Raw genomic sequence first — 26,665 nt, 5'->3', positions numbered from 1 at the left:
TTATTGCACAGTTAGATGGGGAGGACACCTTTTCCTCAGTACCATCATGGGGAACAGGAGGAAAGCACCTTGCAAGCAGCCAGAGTCAGATCCCACAAGACCCTGAAGAGGACAGACTTTCCCCCCCGTGCTCTAATGCATAGTGATATACTCTCCATCTTAAACAGCAAATTAGCAGCCACCTGCCCTGCTGAATCTCCCCAAGCTGCCTGCCTGCCTGTGCTCCAGCTCATGTTTGCTTGGTAACTTCCACACCAAAACCAATCTGGATGCAAAAAATGTTTCTTCATTTCTTTCTGCTCCTGTTGCCAGGTGGACCTGCTTCTTGAGATTGCCAAGGTCTCCAGTATCAGTACCCATAAGAACATGGAGGGGGATGTGGAAAACACACAGCCCAGCAAAGGGACAGGGCAGGACCTCTCTTTTGACAACTGCTCCTTCGTTTTTGTAGCTTAAAGCAGTTGCAGAATGACAGCCTCATTCCCTGCAAAGATCCCAGCTGGGAAGAGAGCTAAATCGATGAGGGGCACAAGGCCTGAGATTGTATCAGGCTTCAACAGTCACTCTCTTATGCCATTTAACTTACACTCAGAGGAAGAGGAGAGAAGAGCAGATAACTCAGAAGACTCTCCTTTACACCAGTGTGACAGGGCTGCCCAAAGTTCATGGTAGGAGAAGCCTGACACAGAGGGTCTGGCAGAGCTGTGACAGAGAGTTCCATGTGGGTGAGTTTCCCAGCTCTGGGGGCTGCGCTGATCACTGCCTGGGAGCTCAGAGGGTACACATGGCATGAGCACGTGCTGCTGGGTGCCTTTAGGCTGAGCCTAAAATTACAGCTCAGCTTTGCTGCTGGGATCCAGGGCAGTTTTATTCCCAGGCTACCTCTGGCCTCATTTTACTCTTGAAATGGGACTGCTTTTCTCATAAAGATGGGGGACTCTGTGCTTGCTCTCCATGCTGATCCCTCTGCCCTGCTCCTGTTCTACAGGTCCTGATGCCAGGCAGAGTTAGTTCCTTGTGACTGGCACAGGAATGAGTTCTGCATAGCCTGTGAAATGTTCTCCTTTCTGAGAAAAACTGCTCTGCTACTCACCTTCCAGCTGGGATGGAATTCGTGGCATGCCTATTTTGTTTTGAATCAAAAGAGGTGATCACATTTTGATTTTCCCATGCACATTTAGTGCAGGCTCTTAAAGGAAAGCCTTTTTGCTTTGCTCTGCCAGACATTGAGCACTCTCAAATTTTTGACAGCCTGGTGTAGTGGGAGTTGTCCCTGCCCATGACAGGGTAGTTGAAACTCAATGATCCTTTGTCATGGAGTTACTTTACCTTTAAGGGAGTTGGAGTTGCTGGGAAGTGCTTGGAGTCTTTTCTCCTGACCAATTATCAGTCATTGCTGAGAACTGACAGCAGTTTAGGCCATTGAAAAGTAAGATCAACTTGTGAACCCTACCTTAAAGTGTAAAACCAGAGCTCTCTGGGTTCTCTTTGTTCCCTGGCTGTGGAGGGTGGCGGAGCTCCAGGCCTCCCGTCCCTGCCCAGGCCATGAGGCTGGGCGGGGATGGGGCCGGGCCTGCCCCGTCTCCAGGCCGGGAGATGGGGGGGCCTGGGGAAGGTTTTCCCTGGGCCGGGCCGAGCCGATCTCTGGCTCGGCTGCAGGTTTTGCTGTAACTACATTCACTAGAAACTGCCCAGTGAAGAAGGAGAGAGGCCCTGGACTTGCAGCGGGTTGGAGCAGCGACCACACGCTCCAGAGCAGCTATGAAGAACTTTCCATCGCAGACAGCTCCAGCTCCTGTTCGGCAGAGATCACCGAACCAGCTACAAAAGCCTGGGCAAGATTTTAACGCTTTCATTACCCAGATGAGACTTGCGGATTAATCTTTTTATCCAGAGAGAGAGAGAAAAAAGAGAGTGATCAACATGAAAAGAAACTTTATAAGCTACCAGTGACAGGAAAGAAAAGAAGCTTCAGAAGAGGTAGAGAATTAAGAAGATGCTTTAATTAAGCTGAAATATCTTTCTGTTAAAACTATGGAGATGGACAATGAAGTCATGAAAAGAACTCCTTTAATTCATGATACAGGATCTAGAGAGGAATAGTGTTCAAAGTGTAAATTTGAGTACAAAGTAGAGTAATTATAGTATAGTGAAGTGCTGGGAGATTTGAAGCCTTGAGAGGCAATGAGAAAACTGTTTTCTGGTGAAGCTCACAGAAACAGATGAAGAAGACTTTTTTTGCCTTTGAATAACTTATCCTTAAAAATGCTATCTCTAGACTCATGGCCCATACACACTTCAGAGTGATGTGAAAATGGGAGGAGTGAACTCTAATAATAGCAGCTCTGAGCAGCTAACATTAGGGCAATAGAAAACTATAACAAAAATAGTTTTCTTGTGAGAAACTCCATAAATTAACAGGAAGAAACTTCTGTTTCTCTATAATGACTGGTGAAAAGACTGTAGCAAGAATTGGGACTGTTTTAACCATCAAAGTTCCGGAGTTTTTGTCTCTGCTGTCATGTGAACAAGGAAATAGTGGGTAGATAGGGGATGGAAAGGTTTTTCTGGAAGTTTATTCTGGTGTTCTTATTATTGTAGTTTGTCAATAAACTTTTTTTTCCCCGTTTAAGTTGTATGCCTGTTTTGCTCTTGTTCTAATCCATATCTCCCAGCAAAAAATAAGTAATTTTCTTAGTTATTAGTTTAAAACCACGACATCCTTTAAGGTCCTTTCCAACCCAAAACGTTCTATGATACTGTGATTCACTGATGTAAATGATAAATCATAATTCCCCACGTGACAATGGAATCATCTTGATCATGTTCTGGTGACAGTCACTAAGAAATTTAGTAATAGGTAGAGCGAAGCATTTTCTTTTCAAACTCAGTGTTCTATTTACTTCCTGGAAAATGTTGAGATTGTCCTCAACTGAGTGCAAAATAATTTCTGCCAAACAAGTACCTATGGAACAATCTTGTTCATGTATTTTTGAGAGGTGCAAAAAATGAATGAAGACATGTTTGCAAAAAATTGCCACAGATAACATTTTACTGTTTATCTTTGATAAAAAACAAAACAGAACAACATTAAGATAAAGGTTCTACCTCTGCTAGCCAGGAGTTATCAGGTTGATAGTGCACGTAAAATCAATACCAGATAACTTAATTGTTCACTAATCTCAATTCACACATTCCTAAGGATAAGTGTACTATAGAATCTGCTGGGATTTTTATCCTGTTTCATTAATGAAAAAGGAAAGATTCTTTCCAAGATTACCCAGGATGCTCATTTTATAGACTGTCCTATAAAAAACACCGTTCTGTAAAAGTGAGGAAACAGGAATCTGATAGAAATCTAATACAGAAGGTAGTCATGTAATTCATAATTTGAGCTTCATTCATAAATGTATTAGCTTTATAAAGGTAGAAAAATATTTTCCCTCTCACACAGAGTCTAATTCATTATCTCTGTCTGGTACTGTAGTCAGGACATTTATATTTTGAGCATTATTTAAACAATTTAAACTCATTAGCAACCACAATACCATTACTTACAGGGAGCACCATCTTAGATAAAGAACATTCTCACCAGTCTCACCCATAGATCTGGCCAAAATCAGTACAGATTGTACAGCAGGGTCCTAAGTGTGTGGTAGCTGTAGCAGAAAGAACAGGAAAATGACATGCTATTATTATGTCAGAATGAAGGGTCTTATTGTTCCCAGTTGAATTCTCTTCATTCCTGAACATGTTCCTGTTGCACACTTGCAGTGGGATTTTCAGGCTATTTTAGAGTATTTATGACTCGGTTATGGATCTTCATAAACACAGATCATTGTCAGCATAGGCTCAAGTGAATTCAGCATTTCTAAGGAGAAATAAATAGTCAATAAGAAGGATACTTCTCATTTCACATGTCTGTTCAAATACTGTCTCACATCAGTCAGATCCATACACTTTAAAGCCTGCCTCAAGAGACTATGGCTGCACTTGTAAATAGGAGCAGAAGCATTCAACAGGCTGAAAAGGACTGTTGAAACAGAGAAGAAGTCACTGGACACAAAGCTTGGCAGACATTCATGATGGAGCATGACAACATTAAAGCCCTGACTGAATGCAGATCATGTTCATGGTTGTTCATTTGTGGTTTTATTCAAGGAGAATAATCATTGCTTCCAGAGTGATTAAGGGTCTTATTTATTACTTCATTCTGTCCACTGTATAACAGAACTTCACTACTTTCTCTTTCTTTGAATCACAGAATCACAGAATCAATCATGTTGGAAAACACCTCAGAAATCACTGAGTCCAACCCATGACCCAACAGGTTATGCCCAGACCAGGGCACTAAATGTCACATTCAGTCTTTCCTTAAACACCACCAAGACAGCGACTCCACCACCTCCCTAGGCACTCCATTCTAATATCTAAACACCCTTTCTGTTATTAGAGTGAAAAAACTCTTCCTAATATCCAACCTCAACCTCCCCTCATGGAGTTTAAGATTTTGATGTCCTCTTGTCCTGTCATGGGTTGCCTGGGAGAAGAGGCTGATCCCTTCTTGGCCACAAGCTTCTTTCAGGCAGTTGTAGAGAGTGATAAGATCAGTCCCTCAGACAATACACTTCAGTGCTCCGAGAGAGCATTTCTGCCAAAGGAAACACACCAAAGTTTGGCAATTGTCTTGTAGGAAATGGGTTAGATTTTAGCTGTGTCTTAGTTCATGTTTCTTAGAGAAACATGTTTCTAGTTTCTTAGAGAGAAACTGTCTATTTCTCTCTTCAATGAAAGAAAAGTGAGTTGTTGCATACTTCATACAGCTTTTCTCCAACAGTCATGAATTTGCTGGAAGATTACATTGATAAGGACATGCTTATCTGTCTGAGGCCAGTGTTCATATAAATTGTTAGTAAATAACAGCAATCCCATGACTAAGCATTTTTCTACCTTTGTCTCATAAGAATTGCATTTGTAAGAGAAGGTACTTAATTTTCAGGACACAAACCATTAGAAAACAGATGTGTACATCTTTACATTTGCCTTAGGCTGCGATGCCTAAACCTAAGACAAAGACCAAAACCAAAATCAATGTAAAGGAATATATAACATATCCTGCATCTATTCCCATGCTTCACAGGTCTGGCCCCTAGCATTAATCTAAATATCTGAAATCCTTTCTGATATTTCCAATAAATGATGAACTTGGGAGAGATGAGGAGTTTTTTGAATCCTGGTAACTGCTATAGAAAAGGTGGTCTTACTTCATCCCTGACAGGCATCTCCAGGGAGTTTGCTGGCTTGCCAATTCCTCTTGATTAGGGCCATTTGGGTCAGCTCCAGTGAAAATGTTAATTATTCTATTGAACCAAGTACAGGAAGGAAAAGATGGATGGGTTGGTTGGAGTAATGACTGCTGCATTCAGGGAAGGTTCAGAGCCAAAGGCTTTACAAGGAGTGCAAGGCTCAGGAGTAGGAATGAGATGAGAAGCCAGGGTGAAAAGCGTAAAGAGGGCTAGCCATGGCAGGGGCTCTGTGTGTGCTTTGTGTTCTCATTCTAGGAGCGAAATAGGAGTCCTGCCCCACTAGAATATGCTTAATTTCCCCATCTTCCCACTTGTTCACTCCCTCAGTGTGCAGTGGATGAACAGCACAAGATACAGAAGCACTTGAGCTGGAAGTGTGCCCTGGTGGCCAAGAAGGCAAATGGAATCGTGGTGTGCATAAGGAAGAGCACTGCCAGCAGGTCCAGAGAGGTGATCCTGTCCCACTATGCAGCCCTGGTGAGGCCACATCTGGACTGCTGTATCCAGTTCTGGGCTCCTCAGTAAAAGAGAGACTTGGGGATCCTGGAATGGATTCAGTGGAGGGTAAAAAAGATGAATATGGGATCTGTGCAGCTCAGGAGGAAAGGCTGGGGAAACTGTGCCTGTTCAGCTTCAAGGAGAGATGACTAAAAGGGGACCTCATCAATGTTTATCAGTATTTGAAGGGAGGGTGCCAGAGGATGGAGCCAGGCTCTTCTCAGTGGTGCTGAGCAATAGAACAAGACAACAACAAAGAGTCTTTGAATGCCACAAACGATAGGTAATTCTCAGAGCGGAAAACTTTTGCTCATAGCTTTTTATTGTGGTTTAGTTTATCCTCATGAAACACTCAATGAGCACCTTAATAACCATTCTGAGTGAAAGAACAGTTTGGGCAGTGAGGTTAAATGCCTCTACTGCTGTGTTACCCCAGACAAAAAGAGCACTTGGAACTGCCTTTACACACACAGAGCTTACTGTCAAAAAAGGTATTTTCATTTATCAGCTCCCTCACACAGTTTTAATGATAACATTTTCTAGCTTTTCTGGCTCTTTGGTCTCAAATTAGAGCTATTCAGATGGGAAATGTAGGGCGCCTTCCTGTGTACAAATATCTTGATACATTTTAGTATTCAGTTTAGTTAAAGCTTTTGTCAGGAAAATGGCTGTGGTTAGACATTGGCCAAGAGTGTTCTCAGTGCGGCCTATTGACATTAATGGAAAACCTCCTATTTGGCTACCAAAGTTTGGAAAAGAACCACAGAATTTATGTGGCTGAAGGTTATACAGCTGTTTTGGGTTGAGTCTGCCTCAAAATTGTTTTAGATTCTGTTGAGAACATGGTTTCATTTTATCTTCATCATAATTAACATGCATGAAATGGTCCATTTGCATTGTACATTACAGAGAGCAGCCTAAACTGTTACTGCTGTTAAACGTCTTATCAGGGTTTTTTTCATCTAAGGGATAGAATGGTTTTCAGATTTGGATGACAAAGCATTTAATTATTTCTACTCTTCCTTCCCCAGCATTTTAAAATATTATTATGCTATCTGTGTTTGGGCACACCTGAAAAAGCAGACTGCATAAGGCACAAAAGCCTCACAGAAGGTGGGTGAAGGATAGTCTTGTTTTCAGTCACTGCTCAAGTTCCTGGAAAGGATTTTCAGTGTGACAGCATAATTGGTGTGTTACAGATAATTGTTGATAATTCAGAGTCCTCTGCTGACTTTTATCTGTGTCCAATATCCCACCAGCATAGCTGTTTTTCTGAATCTCCTTCATTTTACTGACAATGTCTTAGCAACATAAGTGCCTGGTGAAAGTATTTTCTTTTCTATCTTTTTAAGATGGAAGCTGAGGACCTCAATGTTCTTCATGTAGTCCACAATGTCTTCATATTGCCTAAGGTTTAAACTTCTTTGCTGAACAGGAGTGAATAATTTAGTTTTAGCTGCAGAGTTACTGACAGCTGGAACAGCCCTTTTGCCTTTTCTAGCGCTACGTATCGCATCCAAATTAACAATACAAGCACACTTGAAGAATGCTAATGCATAGATTGCACGGTGGATGAAAAGCACCCCAAAGTTAAAAAAAAAAAGGTACGTGTCCAATGTACGTGTGTCCCAAGGGATCAAAGCCATGTGTCACAACTACAGCTCCAGTTGAATGACTGCAGAGTCATGCCTTGGTAGAGGATCCTTAAAGCATTTGTCAGATGCTTTGTCTTTTCCATATTCACATTTTCACTGAACCTCCAGAATGATACATTCACTTTGTACTTGAATTCTCTTCTAACAGTGCAGTCTGACAGATAATAGGATTAGTTCCACGAAATGCAGAAAAAGCAACAGTTGTACTGTTTTAGAAGCCCTTTATTTGGGATTTCTATGAATAGGATGTTTGCTGAAGTACAGTGATATGCTGAGAAAATTATTCAAAGTCATTTATTTTTCACACACTTGTCTGAAAACCAATAATTTGTTTATTCAGTTAAATAAGATAGGACACTGACTCACCCAGACACAGAAATGAGTGCTGAGAGCTGTCAATACATTCATGAATACAGATAGTATTTTACACTGACTTTGATTTAATTTTAGCTGAGGGCTTATGCATCTTTTGGAAAGATTTTTCTTTCCCCTATGGTATTCATGGTGAGAATTGTCAGGGCTGTAAACTCCAGGGATCTTGCAACTCTCTCATTTCATATGGATAACATTCATTGTGGGAAGAAGAGCTGAATTTCATTGGAATGACATAACTGAATTGAGGTCCTATTAAATCATATCCATTGGCACATTCTCTACAAACCTTCAGCAGTCTGATTTCTCAGTGAAGTTTAGGAACATGTTTATGAATGTACTCTCCATAGATGGAGTGGGAATTGAACACTGTGCCTTTCTTCTTTACAAAGGATGGAGAGCTTTCTTCTGGTTCAGGGCCGACGTTTACAGTGCTCATAGTTCTGCATTTCAATTTTGTCTCTCTTCTGCAGTTGCTATAAATGCAGAATTGAATTTGCTGAATGCCATTATGTATCTTTTTCTGGTAACTCAAGACAACAAATCACCAAGTTCAGGGAAGTTATGTCATTCAAAAAGCACTGCAATATCAGAATTGGCTGTCTGTCCCATTGCAAGCAAAGCTATGCTCCAAATCAGACTAAGCTTTACCTATTTCACACTTTCAGGTTTCCTTCTGATGCACTATTTTTCTGGGGATAAAAAGCCCAGTTATTTCAGCATTGCAAAGCTTTTTATCCCTCTATCTTCATTGTACCTAACATAATTGCATGTTGCAAATGATTGATTTTCCTCCTTTTTTTCCTTCATTAGTTTATCATCAGTTAGATGCTCAGAGAATACCGTAAGACCATTCTGAACACCCATCTACCTGTGTATTTTCAGTTGTTTATATGAAGCACTCTCCTATTTTGTAACCTTTATTAAACCCTAAGTTTATGAAAGCTTTCATGGAGTCCAAGCACATATGTATTGTCTGACTGTCCTTATTTACAGGAGTAAATAAGGCTCCTACCTTAATCAACATTGCAATGGCTTCCTTCTATGAATGTTGTGTTGATTTTCCCCCTACTCTTTGTATTTCTTTGCATTCCTAGTGATATTATTTTTTAATATGCTGTCTTCTTCAGACACCAGAAGCAAGGTGTCTGCCCAGCAGCACCCTAGCTCTCTCTCCACACCTTTTGGTGTGTAACATTTGCACCCTTTCCTTTTACTACCATTTGTCAGAGCAAAATCATTACATAGCACAAGATCCAGCACTGCCAAATTCATAGGAGGTGTTTTAAGAAATTAACTACACTGGTAGATAGCTGTGCTTTTCATAAAACCGAACTCTTTGCTTGCTGCTCAGACATCAGCTGGAGTTAAGTAATAAGGATTAAGTCAGATGCTCTGTTGCTATGCAAAGCCACTAAAACAAATACCGTTAATGGGTGTTGGGGACAGCACACGAAATTAAAATCAGAGTTAAATTAAACTGAGACAAGAGCAGAAGCTCTGCCCAGCTTCTGCCTCTTCCTCTCCCTGCTATAGGAAGACCCTCTGGATCTATCACTATCTGTCACTTGCTGGTTTCTCGCTCCTGCTGAGGCCCGAGTGCAGCAGAGGGGTTTTCTCGATTTGCGATCAGTGCTGTCGGTGGCTGCGACCCGTGGTCTCGGTGCCCTGTGGGGCGGCAGCGGCCCTCACACTCCTCTCGGCCCCTCACACTCCTCACGGCCCCTCACACTCCTCACGGCCCCTCACACTCCTCACGGCCCCTCATGGCCCCTCACACTCCTCACGGCCCCTCTCGGCCCCTCACACTCCTCACGGCCCCTCTCGGCCCCTCACACTCCTCACGGCCCCTCTCGGCCCCTCACACTCCTCACGGCCCCTCTCGGCCCCTCACACTCCTCACGGCCCCTCATGGCCCCTCACACTCCTCACGGCCCCTCACACTCCTCACGGCCCCTCAGGGCCCCTCACACTCCTCACGGCCCCTCACACTCCTCATGGTCCCTCTCAATCCTCACGGCCCCACACGGCCCATCTCGGCCCCTCACACTCCTCACGGCCCCTCAGGGCCCCTCACACTCCTCACGGCCCCTCACACTCCTCATGGTCCCTCTCAATCCTCACGGCCCCACACGGCCCATCTCGGCCCCTCACACTCTTCACGGCCCCTCAGGGCCCCTCACACTCCTCACGGCCCCTCACACTCCTCATGGTCCCTCTCAATCCTCACGGCCCCACACGGCCCATCTCGGCCCCTCACACTCCTCACGACTCCCCACGGCCCCTCTCGGCCCCGCCCGGCCGTGCCGCCGGCTCAGCGCCGCCCTCTGGCGGCCGCGCCCCGCAGCGCCGGGGAGAGCGGGGGCTCTGGAGGCTCAGCCCCGGGAAGGGTCGGCGGGGGCGCATCTCGCCGGCCCCAAAACAGCACAGAGGACTTGCTCAAGCAGAACTGCCCTCAGAGCTTATGTCAGGGTCCAGGGAGTCCCCCTGTCCCGCCAGAAGCCGCTGGGGATGCGCCGCGGGCCGCCAGGCTGACGGAGGGATCCGCGCACGGCTCAACTCAGAGCATCACCGGAGCCTCGGGGCCTCTTGCTTCTCACAACTACCGCTGCTTCCCCTTGCAACTTAAAAGGCAAATCACTGCCCTTAAATATGTGAGATTTTCTCTCATTCTCATGTGAGGGAAGATAATAGAAAACAAATCAAATACCAGATGTAGACAAAAACGATTTGTTTCGAATTATCATTACTACATGACTCTATATTGCACGATTTTCTTCTTGAAACATCCCTGAAGTACAATATGAGGATGGTAAATGGTAATACTGCCTTGCTGTGTTTCTCCAGCACATTTATTGGTGTGTTATGCCAGGAAACTTTGGAACCATTTGTTTAGAAGAAAGCTTTAACAGCCTTGTTGATGATAGATTTCAACATTTTTTTTCCTCTAAAATCTGTATTTGACACTGAGCTCTTCCATTTTTTTCCAATCTCCCAGAGTACAATTCTTATTATTAATAATAACAATATTTCCATTTTTGTGTTTTTCTTTTAGGTGGAGAACTGTACTTTCCCATGACAATCAAGATGGGAAAAAAAACGTGCATCTTACCTTATAAAAGGAAAAGAACAGCATGCATTCAGCAATAATTTATTCCACCAGCTGCTTGTAAGTGACAACACTGAAAGAAAAAAATGTTCCTACCCCAGGAGCCCAAGGAGGATACTGGGATGATGCAGGGAAGGAAGGGAGTGAAACTGGGTGTGAATCCATCAGCACTGGGCAGCCCAAGGAAGGGCTGGTATGTCCTAAATGATACATCTGGCAATCCAGGGGTCAGGAATGAAGACTTAGTCTTGTTGCATTGGCACCTGTATTTCCTGTGAAGTGACACAGCTGTGATACTGATGTCCTGATGGACACAGGGCTGATGCTCACAATTCTAGGTCTCAACATTGACCTTCTGGCCTTTAGTATTCCTGCGTGGCCTTGCCAGAGTTAGTGTTTGAATAAACTCTTAGGCTGACTCTGCCCAGGTTTCACCAACCAAGTGAAGTCTGAGGTACCTCCTAATGGTCCCAGTGGAGTTCAGCACTGCCTGGCTATAGGTCCTGAAAAAAAAAAAAGGTGTTAGTAGAAAGGATTGGTAACATTGAGGGTGGTGTTACATTACCTGTTTTGCAGTCTGTGTGCCACTCTATGCTCTGCTCTCAGCTGTCTTGCCAGGGAAATGCTTCCACATCCCTGATAAGGGCCAGCAGCTGCAGGAAGGTGTTGGTTCTGCTGATGGCCAAGAGCAGGAGAGCTTTCCAGGAGTGTTTGACCAAAGTACCATGCTATAAAGCACCCAGTTTAAGGTGCCCTTCAGGAAGAATTAGCAAACTCAGGACAATAATGAGTTATGTGCACTTTTCTTGCTCTTCTAATGCTGCTGTCCCCAATCTTCTTGCACCCAGATCCCTTTATTCCCCTTTTATCTTGGAAAACAGATGCATGGATAAAGAGCATCTTCTTTACAGCTCCAGCCCAAACTTTTTATCTGGCTTCGTCCTTTCCACAGCACTGAAGTTTCATGCACAAAAGTCTGTAATTCTTTAAGATTCCTCTAGCCCAAGCTGTGCTACTAGCTTCACCTACCTTGGACATGCAGTTACTTAGGATGAGGTGTTTGATTATACATTTAGCCCAAAATCTTGGCTTTCCCTCCTTTTTTCATCTGCCTTCTCTTTTTCTGCATGCTTTTTCCCTTCTGCAGGATCTTTGATGGCTTCTTTTTGTCTCCCCTCAGCTGTCTGTGGGATGATCTTTCCTTTGTACCCTTACTTGTCCCTCTGAGCTGTCCTTATCCACAAATTTATGTGTTCTTTCCATGCAGATGATTTTCAAATCTCAATGACTTTGCCTTCTTCTATCAGGATGGGAATCTTGTCCTGCAGTATATCCTTGGAAATTATTTGTTGCCAGCATACATGAGCTCAGCATGGTTAAAAGGGGTATTAATATTTTCTTTACACCAAGGTGGCAGCACTTTTCTTGACTGCTTTTCACTCAGTCCTGCTTCCTACCTGTTGCTCTCCCTGCATCCCCAGGTCTTTCTGTCTTGCTGGGTGTGGGTGTGGGGAGGTGTGTGTCTGTATAAAGTATGTGAAATAAAACTTTTGCTACCTCTTTTTTAGCTAAGATTTCTTGCCCATATCTTGCCTGCTGCAGCATTATTTGCTCTCAAAATATGCATAGTTGCTTCTTGCAGGGTTGCCAAGATCTTTTTCCTTACCTTGGGCTCACGTCAACACTCTGTGCATCTTTTCCAGATCTGCCCTCCTTAAAAGCAGCTCACACAGGCAGCTCTCTACATTCTCAAGTCCCTTTTCATCCTTCATTTATCAGGTACAGGCTAGTTCCTTGCTCCTGCTGGCCCACCACATAACCTTTACTTTCTCACTTACTACATTTTCAGGTGCTGTTATTGCTGTGTTATTCTGCAAGCCTGACAGAAGATTCCTGTAAATATGTATCTGCATGTGTCTCCTTCAAACACTTCCTTCTCCATGAGCACACATCTAGTGTGTTAGCAGTTCAGGCATCCCTTCCAGCTGTGTCAGTTTTTGATGACTGTGTGTCATGATGAAATGCTGGGAATAAGTAAGGGATTTGTGAAACTAAAAACACTGAAGGAGTTGCTTAATTTAGAATGAACAAGCTATTTTCAAAGCACAGTGGGAGCACTTCACATTGTATGGCCTGCATCTTCATTTGCACTGTAGGCTGTGCGTCAGCAAGGCTGCAGGATGGAGGCAACTTGACAAGGCTTCATTTCCATTTTTACATATGCAAGAAACCAGCATATCGTATCTACTCAGGGGACTTTTATGCTGTGAATGATATTCAGTTCCTTCCCCATCCCCTCTGACCTCCAGTCATGCAGGTATGAGTACAGATCTTCACTCAATAAAATAAAAAGTTTATGTAATTTACACTCCGTAAAGCCCTGATATAAATATGAACCCTGGAATGAAATGGGTTAGAAAATCACCTTTTTGTGAACAGTTTCAGTTAACTTTGGTGACTGAAACAGAGTGGTGAACACAGAGCATGATTTGGGCATGTAGGGGTGACAGCAATAAAAATGAAGAATTTGCTTGAAGAGATTATAGGCAGGATGCCTTACACTGCTTTGTTCCCTCTGGGAGATGAAGAGTTTACCAAAGGAGAATGCTTGGTAAATTAGCGGATGTTGTGCTCCACAAGCTCAGCAGTGAGTAATCCCTGGTTCACTTGTTCCTAGCCTCAGTAATCCAGTTATCACGAAACAGCAGAACCCTGAGAACAGGGACTCCTCTCCTGGATCTTGACTGTGGATGCAAGTTTATCCATCTCCTCTGAGTTTGGAAGAGGCTGATATGAAGGAAAGTCACACAAGCAACCATGACATCCCTGGCAAAGAGCCATGCTCCAAGGAGATGATTCCCCATCGCCCCCACATGCCCTGTGTGCTGGAGGTGCCTGGTGTGGGGGATACTGCATGGGCTGCCCACCCTGGTGCAGCAGGTTGCTCCTGCTCTCCAAGGTGGTGGCTGGGCCAGCCTCAGGGTCTGCCAGTGGCTGCAACAGCATTCTCTGTCTCCTATCACCAGATCATCCCCATGGAACCTCACAGGGCCTCAGAATTCCCTGTTGCATTAAATTTTCAAAAGTAGTCCATTTAGAAATGTAGAACACATGATGAGTGTCTTTCAAAAGACCTCAGCACACTGGCTTTTAGGGCTCTGAAAATCTGCCTGGAGTTGTGATTGTGGCAGCTGCAGCTCTCCAAGTACCTTTGAAAAGCAGGTCCTTGTGTACTTTTCCCAAGGCAGACTGCATTTGTTTGAAACTCTGCCTCCACTTCTAGGTGGTGAGCTCATAAGCAATGTTGGAGGCTAAATTTTATTACCTTTCATGTAGGTTTAAGATCTTTTGAAAATTCTTCCCATCAAACTTTTACATATCCCCCCCACTGGACGCAGTTAAAGAGTTGTCTCTTTGCAGCTGCCCTTTGTAGACTGGACAAAGGTTGAGAGATGAAAAAAAAAAATGCATCTACTGAAAGTATGTGGGGGATCTCTCATTGTCCAATCAAAAATCATTATAATGCAGGAGCCAGCTCATTCCAGTGGTAAAACAGGGTATTGATGCTTACCTTCCTTTGGAGAGAGACTTGAGATCTTGAAATGAACACAGAGCTGGTATGCTCACACAAATGCCCAGACATTTTGCCTGCTCAGGGAAGATAAACGCTAGAGCGAAATGACTAAACAGGTACACCATTTATTATAAACAAAACCTCTCAAATGCAATTTATGACAATACAAAAACATGTCTGGGAAACATCCTCAGCATTTTTAAGTCACTTCCGGGGAACATCTGCAGGCCAGGCAATGGTGAATAAAACCTGTGTCCGTCATCTTCCCTGAAACAGTCTTTTTTTTTTTTTTTTTTTTTAGAGTTTGGGGTGGGTTTTTTTGTTTTGGTTTTTTTTCGTCTTTTCAGTTTCTCATTCCCTGTGGTCAGAAGACTTTGTCCTAAACCTGAAGCCTGGATTTGTCAAAAGCAAAAATAAGAAAGCTGTAAGTTTAGACTTGAAGTGCTTCCTGGAATAACTATCAGCCTTGCAAAGACAAAGGTGAAGTACATCCTCCCAGATGTCACAAGAGCCCCTTCCTTCACTGATGGAGACGTCTGGAATAAAGTGATATGCCCCATCTCAGAAGAGTGATCAACATCACTGTCTGCTGCCAGATGAGCAGGATTTCCAGCACTTCTTCTCATTTCTTCCTTTGCTCACCCCCCATAGTTTGACATGTAAAGGGAAGAGAGGTTGCAGTGTAGAAGAGTTCAAATGGTGAAGAGAGATGACTTAGTGCTTCTGTTAGAAGATTTTTGTCAAACTGATCACCTTTTTTCATCTGGAAAAATAAAGGTTCATGATGAGAGCCAGAGTTGTTATATCTCTGAGTGGTGGGTTTACAGATCCCAGTGTCAACAAACAGCTGGAATGGGAAGGGGGACAAGTCCCCATCTCCTACTCAAGGTAGGTCACTGCCAACTGCTGACCAGGCTGCTGGGCACAGGGGTCCATCAGGATTAAACTAAGTGGCTGCTCCCACTTCCAGAAGTGTCCTCTCCCCTTTATCCCAATGCTCAGAAGGCAAAGTCTGGGGGGAGGGAGGGGGGAGGTGTGCATCCCTTTGTCATGCAGCCCCTGGCTCCCAGATATGCTGGGGGGTATTCTGGGAGAGCTGTGCCACCATGGTGTGTGGCAGGGCTGCTTCAGTAGCTCCACAGTTCCTCTCTGTGCCTTTGGTTCTGCTGTGCCAAATATGGCACTGCCTCCAAATGGCACCCACCCAACCTGGCAGCCTTGCCCAGAGCTGGCCCTGACTCGCAGAAGTGCCCGTGTGCCCTGACCAGAATGTGCACAGTTGCTCTGTGTCCTCTGCTTTTAACGGTGGTAACCTCCAGCCTGTTCTTAAAAGAGGCTTCTGTCTGAAAGGAATACCAGAAAAATGGGCTTCTCTGCACACTCAAGCTCTCAGCACAGCACTTTCATGGGTGTTTGGCTTGAAAAACATATGTAAGTATCCCTACTTGAAGTTAAGGGTACACATAAGTCCTTTGTTGACTTAGAGTGGACAGCAGAAAAACAGCTGAAAACACTGACCCAGGTCACAAGAATGAGGCAGAAAAACAGCTATTGAAGCCTCCTGCTTCGAATCCCACTCTGGGACACCACTTTCAGACCCCTGGAGATTTTCCAGATTGTGTCCTGAAATTCTTCTTTTGTGCAGAAACCAGTGATCACACTTTAATGCCTGCTTTGAATTTCCCCCCCTCTCACTTCCAAGTTACTCTAGCAGTCGGTGAAATATTCTTTTGCATGCAAAAATGAGCAGTTGCAAGAGAAAATATAAAGTACAACTTCATTTAATTCTGCAGGCTGGTTTCCAAATTAACTATGTATTGCCACAGCCCAGAAAGGCTTCGTATAAATTCATAAATAGCCTGATGTAAAGCAGTAGGGCATCAGTAATAGTTATATCTTAATTCAGTTCTAAGAAGGAGTTTTTTTCAGACTGTTATAAGCCAAGCCAATTTCCTTCTGCTGCATCTCAATATGCATTATCTATGGATGCCAGTATGATGGGTACCTCATAAACAGAAATTATTGCATAAAATGGTGAACTTTGTCCCTTGGTATTGTTACCTCCAAATTAAAGAATTAACAAAAAAGTGCACAGAGTTCAAGCTTGATAACTTCAGAGTCAGTGCTAATATTCATTTGCCTACCTTAACAACGTTATGTTTTATCTTAATTGGTTTTATTAATTTCACTTGTCTAGGGAGGACAGGGGAAGAGGAATTTGGCTTTATATGATCATTCTCTTTCATTGGAACAAATGAATACCAGAGTGCAAGGAAAATAGGTATTCTTTTATTTAAGAAGGTGGGATGGCTTTTCTGAACACACTGATTGCAGGATGAAATTAACTGGGTTAGGTTTTGGTTGGTTGGTTGAATTGCTTGGGGCAGGGCTGTTTGGTTTGGGTGAGTTTGGGGGTTTTTGTGGTTTGTTGGGGGAGGTGGCTTGAGTTTTGGTTTTTTTTGCGGCGGGGGGTGATTTGGGTTTGGTTGGTTGTTTTTTTTGGGGCGGGGAGGGGGTGGGGAGGTGGATGGCGAGCCAGTGACGCACGTCGGGAGCCCTCAGTGATGAGATGTGTATTTTTTCACCTAAAGAGTTAAGGGCGGCGCTGCCCGGAGCATCCAGCAGGCGGCCGGCGCTCCCGGCGCTCCCGGCGCTCCCCGGCGCTGCCGGCGCTGCCTGCAGCCCGCGCACACCGTGGGAAGCAGCGCAAGGGCTGACGTCCGGAACATCCCGCCTATAGGATCCGAGCCGCCAGCCGAGCCCCGCTTTCCCCCCTCGCTTTAAATCCGGCTGGCGAGCGCAGGCACCGAAAGCGGGAGAGACTGGCAATGCAGCGTGACAGCAACTCCCGAAAGTTCTTGCTTTCTGTGACTCCCTGCTTTCGGACTCGGAGCTGCCGGGCAGACCTGAAGCTGGGAGTTTAACGAGCCGCGTTTGAGAAAATGCCTGCCACTTGCTGGTCCTTGAATCCCATAATTTGCCTTCCAGAGCTGAGGAATACTTAACAGAAGTGGAGGAGGAAAAGGCAAGTTTCACAATTCAAACAATGCTAAAACATGTTCTCCTTTCACCGTATGGAAACAGGACTGTGGACAAAGCTGCAGGTGCTTTTTGGTTTGGTTACTGACAAGATGTGTCACAAAGTAATATGACTTTTAAACTCTTCTGACTGTTTAAAGCCAGCAAGGAGAAGCAAAATTAAAGCAAGAAATTAATTCAAGGAGTTTGAGGACTTTCAAAGAAGAAAGCTGTTTTCTGAGAAGAGCAAAGTAGGACGATGGCATCTGGAGAGTGCCTTCTGCTAGACCTAGAAACAGATAACTTCATTTTCTATAACATCTCTGTCAACCAGAGTGCAAACTTCTCCCTGCTTGGGGAAGACTGGTTTTACCCAGCATTCCTCTACGCCATCCCCACAATCTATGGGATCATCATTCTGATAGGCCTTATTGGCAATATCACCTTGATTAAGATCTTCTGTACTGTGAAATCCATGCGAAATGTCCCTAATTTGTTCATTTCCAGTTTGGCTCTGGGAGACCTGCTGCTTTTAGTGACTTGTGTGCCTGTGGATGCCAGCAGGTATCTTGCTGATGAGTGGCTGTTTGGCAGAACAGGATGCAAACTTATCCCCTTCATACAGCTCACCTCTGTAGGGGTGTCAGTCTTTACTCTCACTGCTCTCTCTGCTGACAGGTAAGCTTGGCTGCTGTTGCTTTGGAAAGAAGCCTGCATATTATTACTCCATAAAATGCACAATTATAAAATTGTATTTTCAGGTAAAAGATTTATTTTTAATGTAATGAGGGAAGAACCACCTAAGGTGATTTCTGTGCACATTAGCTTACAACTTGAGAAGGATGCAGACTGAACACAGGATACTTTTTCTAAACTAAATATTTGTGCAATTTAGCTAATAGTCTACATTAATTCATAGAGAGACAAGAGCAGATCAAGTTAAAGACCAGAGAGAAAAAATGTCGTTAATGAAGCTCTGCTAAAAGATAGCATGTTCATATTTGCCAAAAAGATAATTGATCCATATTTCATGAAGTGTGAAGGCACTGGAGCAGCAATGTAAAGTGCAGTGAGAATCAATTTTTTCTAGGGGCTTGCTTTCTTAAAGTTAATAATATGTGAGGCAATATTTCATAAAATATTTTTTCAAATATTTAAATGAGCTTGCCTGAAGCCAGGAATTGCAGTTGCCATAGCCAGTGTATTTCCCTTGGTTAAACAGTTTGCCCCTTATCCAATCAAAAGTGATCTGTGTTACTGGTTCAGAAAGTTCATTTTCCAATAATGTTTAGTAAAAAATAATGTGTAGTAAATATGCTGGTTTATTTTCTGGATGCTTCCAAAAGAGATTAAAGAATACATTGTCACTATGCTGAAGTGACACAGAAGTACTGAGTGAAAAATTATTTCAGTTTTGTTGTGATCAAAAAAGACATGGGAATTGTATCCTTGTGTACAAATAAGTGAAACTAGGTTCCCTTTGGGTAGTCTCTTGCATGACACTGTCTCTCACTAAGCTGCTTTAAAACATCAGACTACTTTTGTTCAGATTTCAATGTAATTCACACATATACTTCGATATACTTTTTGCAGTCTCAATGAAAGCAGATAACTCCTCGGTGTTTCAGAGACAGAAAGGTCAATATGTTTGTCCTCTCCTCTGTGTTGGGATATATAAAAATAGCACTGTTTGTCCCAGTAGCAGATGACAAACACACGTATGTGTAGGTAAAAGTCTTGAAGCAATATGCTTTAAAGTTCTGTGAAGATAGGAAAACTGCACTAGTGAGAGACCACATGCACTTTTGCTCCTGAGTTTGATGTGGTGTCTGGTATCCCTCTGACCACTCTGAAGAAAATATTGGGAAAACAATAAGTATCTCTCCAGGAAAATACATCTTTCTAAAGCTGTAATGTAAGTTGTTTTAAGAGGTGTAAGGAAAAGAAAAATGCATTGTAAAGAAGATTGTGTTAGAGATATTTATTGCTATCTGATCACATGCTACATAAAGTAAACATTGCAAATGCTTTCACTGAGCAGCACATCAACAGCACTTTTTGCCTGAAGTGGTAGAACAGAACAGAAAACAGCAGCTGTGCCAAGCTTGGGATTTGGTGGCTTCAAGTTCTGAACTTCAGCTTTATCAGGAACCTATTAACCATCATGCTGCACTGATGATCAAATATTTCCATTTCCAAGGGAACATTTTACCCTCTTCTAATGCATCTGTGGTCCATTACAGAAGGATATAATAATGAAAGTTATAACTTTGTTAAGTTTATGATCCAATATGCTGTGCATTGAAGCACAAGTGTCCCTTATCTGTTAAGTTTGCTGAAGTTTCTATTTTGATAAATTAACAGCAGAGCTGGATTAATTTTGTTACAAAATAATACAGTCTATATTTTGCAGCTCACAACCCATTAGTCTATTTCCTTAAAGCTGTCACCCTGAACTCGAGACCCCAGGATTAATCATGTCAGAATCATTAGGGAAATAACTTTAAAATGTGAAAGGAAAATGTGAGTCAGATGTGAACCAGCATGGTGATGCCGGCTGGGGGCTGTGGAGGGTCTGGAAGCCAAACACCCTGCTGCAGGTGAGATGCTGAGCCTGGCATGTGGGATGGTTTCACAGACACTCACTTCTGATGACAGACATGGCACTGCATGAAGGTAAACAGAAAGGGGCATGGTGGTGAGATGATTAATATTCAGTGATGTGAATCCTACCCGAGATGCTCGCATGAGGCGGATGTCCCTGTTACCATTAATCAAAGCCATAGACCATGTGGGAGAAAGGCCTCCTAAAGCTCCTGCTGTGACCAGCATTACATGACACTGTCTCCAAGGAAAGGGAGACTTGTCAGTGTACTACTGCGATTTTGCCTATAATTCATCATCTGCAAAGAATTATCATAAAACCCCCTTTGTTTCAGCATCCTTCCATTGACAAAAGCAAATGGAAACAACTGCTGGCATTACTGAATATATCATGGTGATGCCTAGGGAGACATCACAGGGAACAGAAGTCTGTTGTGTAAAGAAAAGCATTGGAGTGTGATACAAGAGGGTCATTTCCAGAGACATGACCATTGAACCGCAAGGTGAAAGGCAGTGGGTAGGTGTGATGGGTAGATAGAGTATATGAGAGTGTGTGAAACATTTATGCTACAACAGTGGTACAAATATTCCTTGTTGCATTGGATCACCTTCTGAAAATGAGGGCCCCAGTTTTAGTAGCTTTTTGCAGTCACATCGTCAGTGCAAGAGTATATGTCTTCCTCAGGTGTATTTTTATTATTTCCATTTCCACTCTCCCCTGTGTTAGGAATCTCTCATCTGCCAGTGACTGCAAACACTTGGCTGAGTGCCAGTCTCCAGCACAGAGCACCTAAAGTTGCTCAGTGGTTTGACCTGACAGAATGAAGGGTTATCCAGAGGACTGACTGATCAATTGCAAACTTCAAGGAGAAACAGAGGGACAAACTACTAAACTCAGCTTTTCCTGCAGTGGGAGCCTCCCAGCCTACAAGTGCTCTGTGTAGGTATGGACACAGCTGGGCATGCCTGCACAGGTTTGAGCAGGAAGGGATAGCCAGAGGGTCCCTGGGTGCTTAGGATGGCTCTGTGAACAGTCATGAGATTTCATTATTATTTCAGAAAATACGTAAGAAAGGGCGAGAAAGAGTTAACAATAGTACAAATTTATTTCCTCTGGCTGCACAGTGTCTGCATCTGGCTGGCTGCATTTGCAGGAGCAGTGGGAGCTGTCAGATGACACCTGTTTTCCTGCAAGTGTGTCAAATTTTCAGGGCAGCCAGGAAAGGGTTAAGGCATGTGCTGTGCTTCCAGCCACCGTCCATGAGTGATAAGGCGCCAGCGCTGAGTGTACAAGAGCAAGGAAACAGGCAACCCATGTGTGTGGTGATGTTTGTGTGTTTTAGAAACACTGTAAGTGAGGTTGGTAGAGGAAGGACATCTGTCTGCCCTGCTGCTCTGCACTGTCGAGCCAGTGGTTTCTTCAGCTACTGCTCAGTTTATCCCAGAAAAAAAAGGGAGTTTGGGTTCTTCCCTCCTCCTCCCCCTCCTCCTCAGTGCAAGGATAAGGGGGACAGAGGCACCCGTGAGAGCAGTGACACCTGGGCTTCTAGCCCAGGCAGAAAAGCCAAGGCTGTCTCAGCAAGGGACAGGAAATTAAGGAAAATCTTTGCACAGCAAGACGAAAAGCAACTATTTAATTGCCCATGTCATGGGAGACATCTTCATTTAATTGGCTTTCTCTCGTGACTGACAGGGCATATACATTTGCATTCGAATTAACCAGACTGTCAAGCATTGATCATAGTTCCTCACTGTTAGGCTGACATCCTAAAAGATCGAAATGCCCTGGTGCTCATGCAGGGAAACCTTCCTGAAGAAATGCTGTTTTTACAAGCATACAGCAGAGTAAGTGTAAAATGTAATTGGAGTTTACAAGCAGCATCTTTACTTTAAGCACCTTGGATTATGTGGATTCTAGTACTGGAAAACTGCAGCATGCCTGCCAGCCCGAGCTGCCTGCAGTGCTGTGGTGGGAGTGACAGTGTAGTGAGATATGTGGAGTGACATTACACGGGAGATTAGGTGGCTTACAGTGGTAAAACCAGCTGCAGACTGAAGGGTTGCAGTCGTGCAGGACACCTGAAATGAGGATGTTAGCTTTGGAAATGTTGACCTCAGTGCCTTGGGTGCAGGGATGGATGCAGGAATGCTGCCGGGCTCCCAGCTCTGCTGGGTCCCTTGGAATGCACCACGAACACAACTTTTGATGTTCTTCTGAACTCATATGACAGTTTGTTTATCTAAGAAATAAAACTTTCAAACAACACTCCTAAAAAAAGAAGCAGTGCAAGGAAAGAAACAAACAAATCCAGAATTTCTACAAAGACACTTTTAAACATGCAAAAGCCTTTGTTTAGTGGACTCATCTCTTCTGTGATTTAGATGTCTCCAGCCCCTACTATTAATATTACCTACAACACTACAGGAGGTGTAATATCTACGTGCCAGTTCATTTATTTTACTTTACAATCACTGGTTTATATCTCTGCTAGAGGACTAAGGGAAGCATGCCAGCCTAATAAAAAGCTATGAAAAGTCAACAGATTTCCACTGAGTTGATTTACATAATGACAGTTTTTTAAAAAACACCATCAGTTGTAAAGTGCCAAGTCCATAGTAGTTAAGAATATATTCTGGGCATTCTAGTCACAGTATTCATGAAATAGCTTCAGGTCACTAAGGCACTATTTTGGAGCATGTTACTTGTGCTGTAATTTACTCTGCAACCCCAGGAAGGTTTCAGGGGGGAGCAGAGAAAGCCACTCTGACCTACCAAGACAGCCTCTAACACAGTCAATGCATGTCAGCAGAATGGAGTTTAGATCCACTGGTGTGACCTCATGATCTCAGCCAAAACTTTGGTCCCTCCAAGCCAGGGAAGAAAACTGGAGGGACTTTGGGGCCCAGCCCAGAGCCTTCTCTTGCACTGAAGCACCAGGCAGCCCCACCTCCACCCTTGCCACTGGCACAGTGTCAGTGCTGCTGCCTCTCACATGCTGACAGATGCAGGGTGATATACACATATCTCCTTCAGCTGATGTACAAGAGTCTTAGATCCTGGTTTCTGTCCACTGTGTCGATATAATATAAACACTTTACACCTTTAGTTTTAGCTCTCGTTTCCTCAGCCCCTGAATCTATCTGCACCAAGAGCTACTGATCAAAAAACACAAATTTTCTGAATGTCTTGATTAATCAGAGCAGATGGCCAAAACACAATAGATGCACTTCTATAACCAGGGAGATTAGAGCTTCCATTTATAGCAGTGGGACTGGTATGGAAATATGAGTTTAGAGTCAGTGCTAATGTGCTAGAGACTGTCAATATTTAAGCAATCAAAAGGAAGAAAAGTCAGATTACCTATTGTTTACATTTCAGTAAAACCTAAAACCCCCAATCAGTTGTCATGGTCTCATAGTACGAGGTGCTGTACACACTGTTATTAAGGAGAGCAAATTCTCTCTGTGGAGAATTTGCCGGCTGTGTGTCCCAGCAGTGGGCTGGGATTTTACCATCACTGCTGGGACATGAGCTTACAGTGGACCCATCAGTTCATGTCTTACTATTTGATGTTCAGATGTGGATAACAGCCTGGCTGAGAAGAGTAGGAGGTAGCTGAGATGAAAAAGTAGAAGCAGGCACAACTGCTCTGTGAAGCCTCCAGTAACTGCTTTGCTCAGAGGCAACCCTTGCAATAATTTGTCTTGCTTTATTTTGGAAAGAGACTTCACCACTGTCCCTATGGGGTTCCCTCACCTTGTTTTTCAGCAGTTTGTCACCCAGGTGCCCACCTCACCCCATCCAACCTAGGGCACCGTGGGCCATGATCTCCTGCCCACTGCAGGCTCTGCAACCCCCCCCCCACAGTGACTGCTGCATAGGATCTCAGGCAGAGCAACAGCTTTCAAAATCCCTGTGCCATGAGGCAGCAAGCAGGCACAGTGCTGAGGCACCTGAAGGCATCCCAGCAGCAAGCCAAGTGCTCTGCTGTAGAGAAAAGCAGAAGGCTGGATATGCCTTGCAGAAACTCCCCTCCTGATGGCAGGCTAGCAATCAGTTTAATTGGAATGCAGAAAACTGTGGAGCATCAAAGGGAGAATCATTGTCAGAGCTCTGCCCATCGTGTCCTCACTTGCCCTCTGTCTAGAGTCAGTCTCTGCAGCTCCCTGGGAAGGCAGGACAGAAAACAGTACTATGACACCCTGAGAGTAAAAAAAAATGTTTCTTCACACCTTCAGGCAACCCTGAAGCATGAGATTGAGACATGAATGTTCAAATGACCTGGGAGAACCAGAGATGTGGACTAGACCAGAGACACAGGACTTGGAGATACCTCACTAGCCATCAACTCAGCAGTATTTCTTGCCCACACTTGTGCACAGAGAATATTGAATATCTGATAGGATTTGGATTAAAACAACTCTTTCCAGTGACATGAGGCTGTTTTCCCAGTATTCAGACTAATGGTGCATATATCACTCTGCCACCTCTTGTGTGTCTGGCACTCTGTTACACTCTCTGCTTAGAGCTTGTGTCATGTTTCAAATCGAAATTTGTCTAACCACTGCGTAATAACCTAACTCACAGCTAACATGAAAGGCTGAGAGAGTTGGGGTTGTTCAGTCTGGAGACACCTTATTGCAGCCTTTTAATACTTAAAGGGGTTTATAAGAAAGACAGAGAGGGACTTTTTACCAAGTAATGGTAATGGACAAGGATGTAATGGACAAGGATAAATGGTTTTAAATTGAAAGACAGTGAGTTTAAGTTAGACATAAGGAAGAAATTTTTTTATGATGAGGGTTGTGAGGCACTGGAGGGAGCTTGCACAGAGAAGTGGTAGATACTTTGGACCTTGCAAAGTGTTCAAGGCCAGCCCAGATAGGTCTTTGAGCAGCCTGACTTTACTGAAGATTTCCTTGCTTATTGGGGGAGGGGGGGTTGGGCTTGTTGATCCTTTAAATGTCCCCTCCTAACCAAGCTATTCTATGGCTCTATGATTAGAGCAGTCAAGGATAACAATAGATTGTTCAGCCCCTACATGCTGCTGAAGGTTCATATAGTGGTGATGATCTCTTATGACACCTATGTTTATTAAAACCACAGAAAGGATTTAAGCATTGTGTAACTGGCTTTGCTTTATATTGAGTTTCACTAAAGCCATGAGATGAGAGTTTTGTGAAATGAGAATCTCATTTTGTCACATGCAGAAGACTTGCTCCAATGTCTTCTTTTGTCTCTTCTTTCCTTAACAGAGCACTATTTTTTGCATCTTCTGCTCACTGGCTTGTATATTTACTATTTTACACATAACTGAGTTAAAATGGTTTGGCTTAGACTATGGCCACTTACCTCAATGACTCTACAGCATTCTCAGTCTGGTTAGCCACTGTGTCATCTGCAGACTTTTCCAGCAAAGGTTTTACAGCCTGCTCAAGGCAGTGATATGCACAATAAATAACACTGCAGCTAGAGAAAGTTCTCAGGACCCAGGCTACAAACTGTTCCACACACTGCCTTTTACCACCTTGATAGATGAACACCTAGGGGAGCATGGGGCTCAGGGTCCCCACCTGGAACCCCCCCTTCCCAGACCAGAAGTCTTAATTTTAACCTTTTCCTGTGGGAGTGGGACAGAGATTTCCTGGATAGGAGAGGGAGAACCACATGGACCCTGGTTCACATATGTGTGTATCTGCATGCATGATCACCCATGCCAATGTGCCCATGAAAGCTGCAGCTCCTCTGTACAGCAGCATGGCCCACATCCCCTATCATGTTGTGACAAGATAAAAAACCCCTGACATCTGCTGTGTGTTAAACAAGATAGACATATTAATTATCACCTGTTCGCAGGATTAACCTGTCTCTTATTCCCTCTACAGCTGGCCTTGGGCAGCACAAATATTTGCAATTTTCTTGGTCACATCATCCAGCTTTTCTGAATATCACATCTTTGAAGGCAGTTCTCCACTTCTGAGGAAATCTACCACTTTTTCAAGATTTGTAAAAAAATTAGCACCAGGTTCCTTCAGTACTCCTAGGTGTAAATTATTCAGGCCTGCTGGTGTAAAATTAGTTTGTGTTAGCAGATTTTGGCTCACATCTTCTTAAATACAGCTCACAAGTTTTCTGCTACCTCTGTAGAACTGCACACACAGTATAGAACCACATATATCTCCTGCTCATTTAGTCCTGAAGATGACTACTGGGTTATTGCTTTTCACTTTGTCTCATTGTTGTTCATATCTTCACTATTTATGTGTATTCCCAACTTACTGATTTTTTTTTTATTCCTGATGTATTTAAAGATGCACATTCTGTCTGTTACAGAGTGACCTTTGTTAATATGTTGGTTCCTTCAGCTTTCCTTATCAGTCACCAACATTTTAAAACTCCAATACTTGCTGTCATTTACGTTGGCTTTTTTTCCCATCTGTTGCATATTGATTTTTGTAATTACTTCTTTGAGGTTTTAGCATGACTCCTCCTTTTCTGTTATCCAGGGCAGCTTTTTGCCATGCTTTT

The 26,665-nt window shown here is 43.6% G+C and overlaps 1 protein-coding gene across 2 annotated transcripts in view; it reads left to right on the top strand.

The window, feature by feature from the left end:
* The first annotated feature begins 10,134 nt into the window (after positions 1-10,134).
* Positions 10,135-26,665, top strand: part of GRPR (gastrin releasing peptide receptor) — a 29,500-nt gene continuing 12,969 nt past the window's right edge. Inside the window, exons 1-5 of one of the 2 annotated variants that reach the window (XM_086880010.1) lie at positions 10,143-10,485; positions 10,887-13,257; positions 13,618-15,402; positions 16,712-16,795; positions 17,106-18,210. In XM_086880010.1, coding sequence (XP_086736136.1) covers positions 17,792-18,210 — 419 coding nt within the window. In that variant the 5' untranslated portion in view covers positions 10,143-10,485; positions 10,887-13,257; positions 13,618-15,402; positions 16,712-16,795; positions 17,106-17,791. Of the gene's footprint in view, positions 10,486-10,886; positions 13,258-13,617; positions 15,403-16,711; positions 16,796-17,105; positions 18,211-26,665 lie in introns of both variants that reach the window. The other variant, XM_086880011.1, reaches the window with a different exon arrangement.

Source organism: Cyanistes caeruleus, chromosome 3 (assembly GCF_971803275.1).
Source record: "Cyanistes caeruleus chromosome 3, bCyaCae1.hap1.1, whole genome shotgun sequence".
Taxonomy (NCBI): Eukaryota; Metazoa; Chordata; class Aves; order Passeriformes; family Paridae; genus Cyanistes; species Cyanistes caeruleus.
This window is presented reverse-complemented; position numbering and strand designations above follow the sequence as displayed.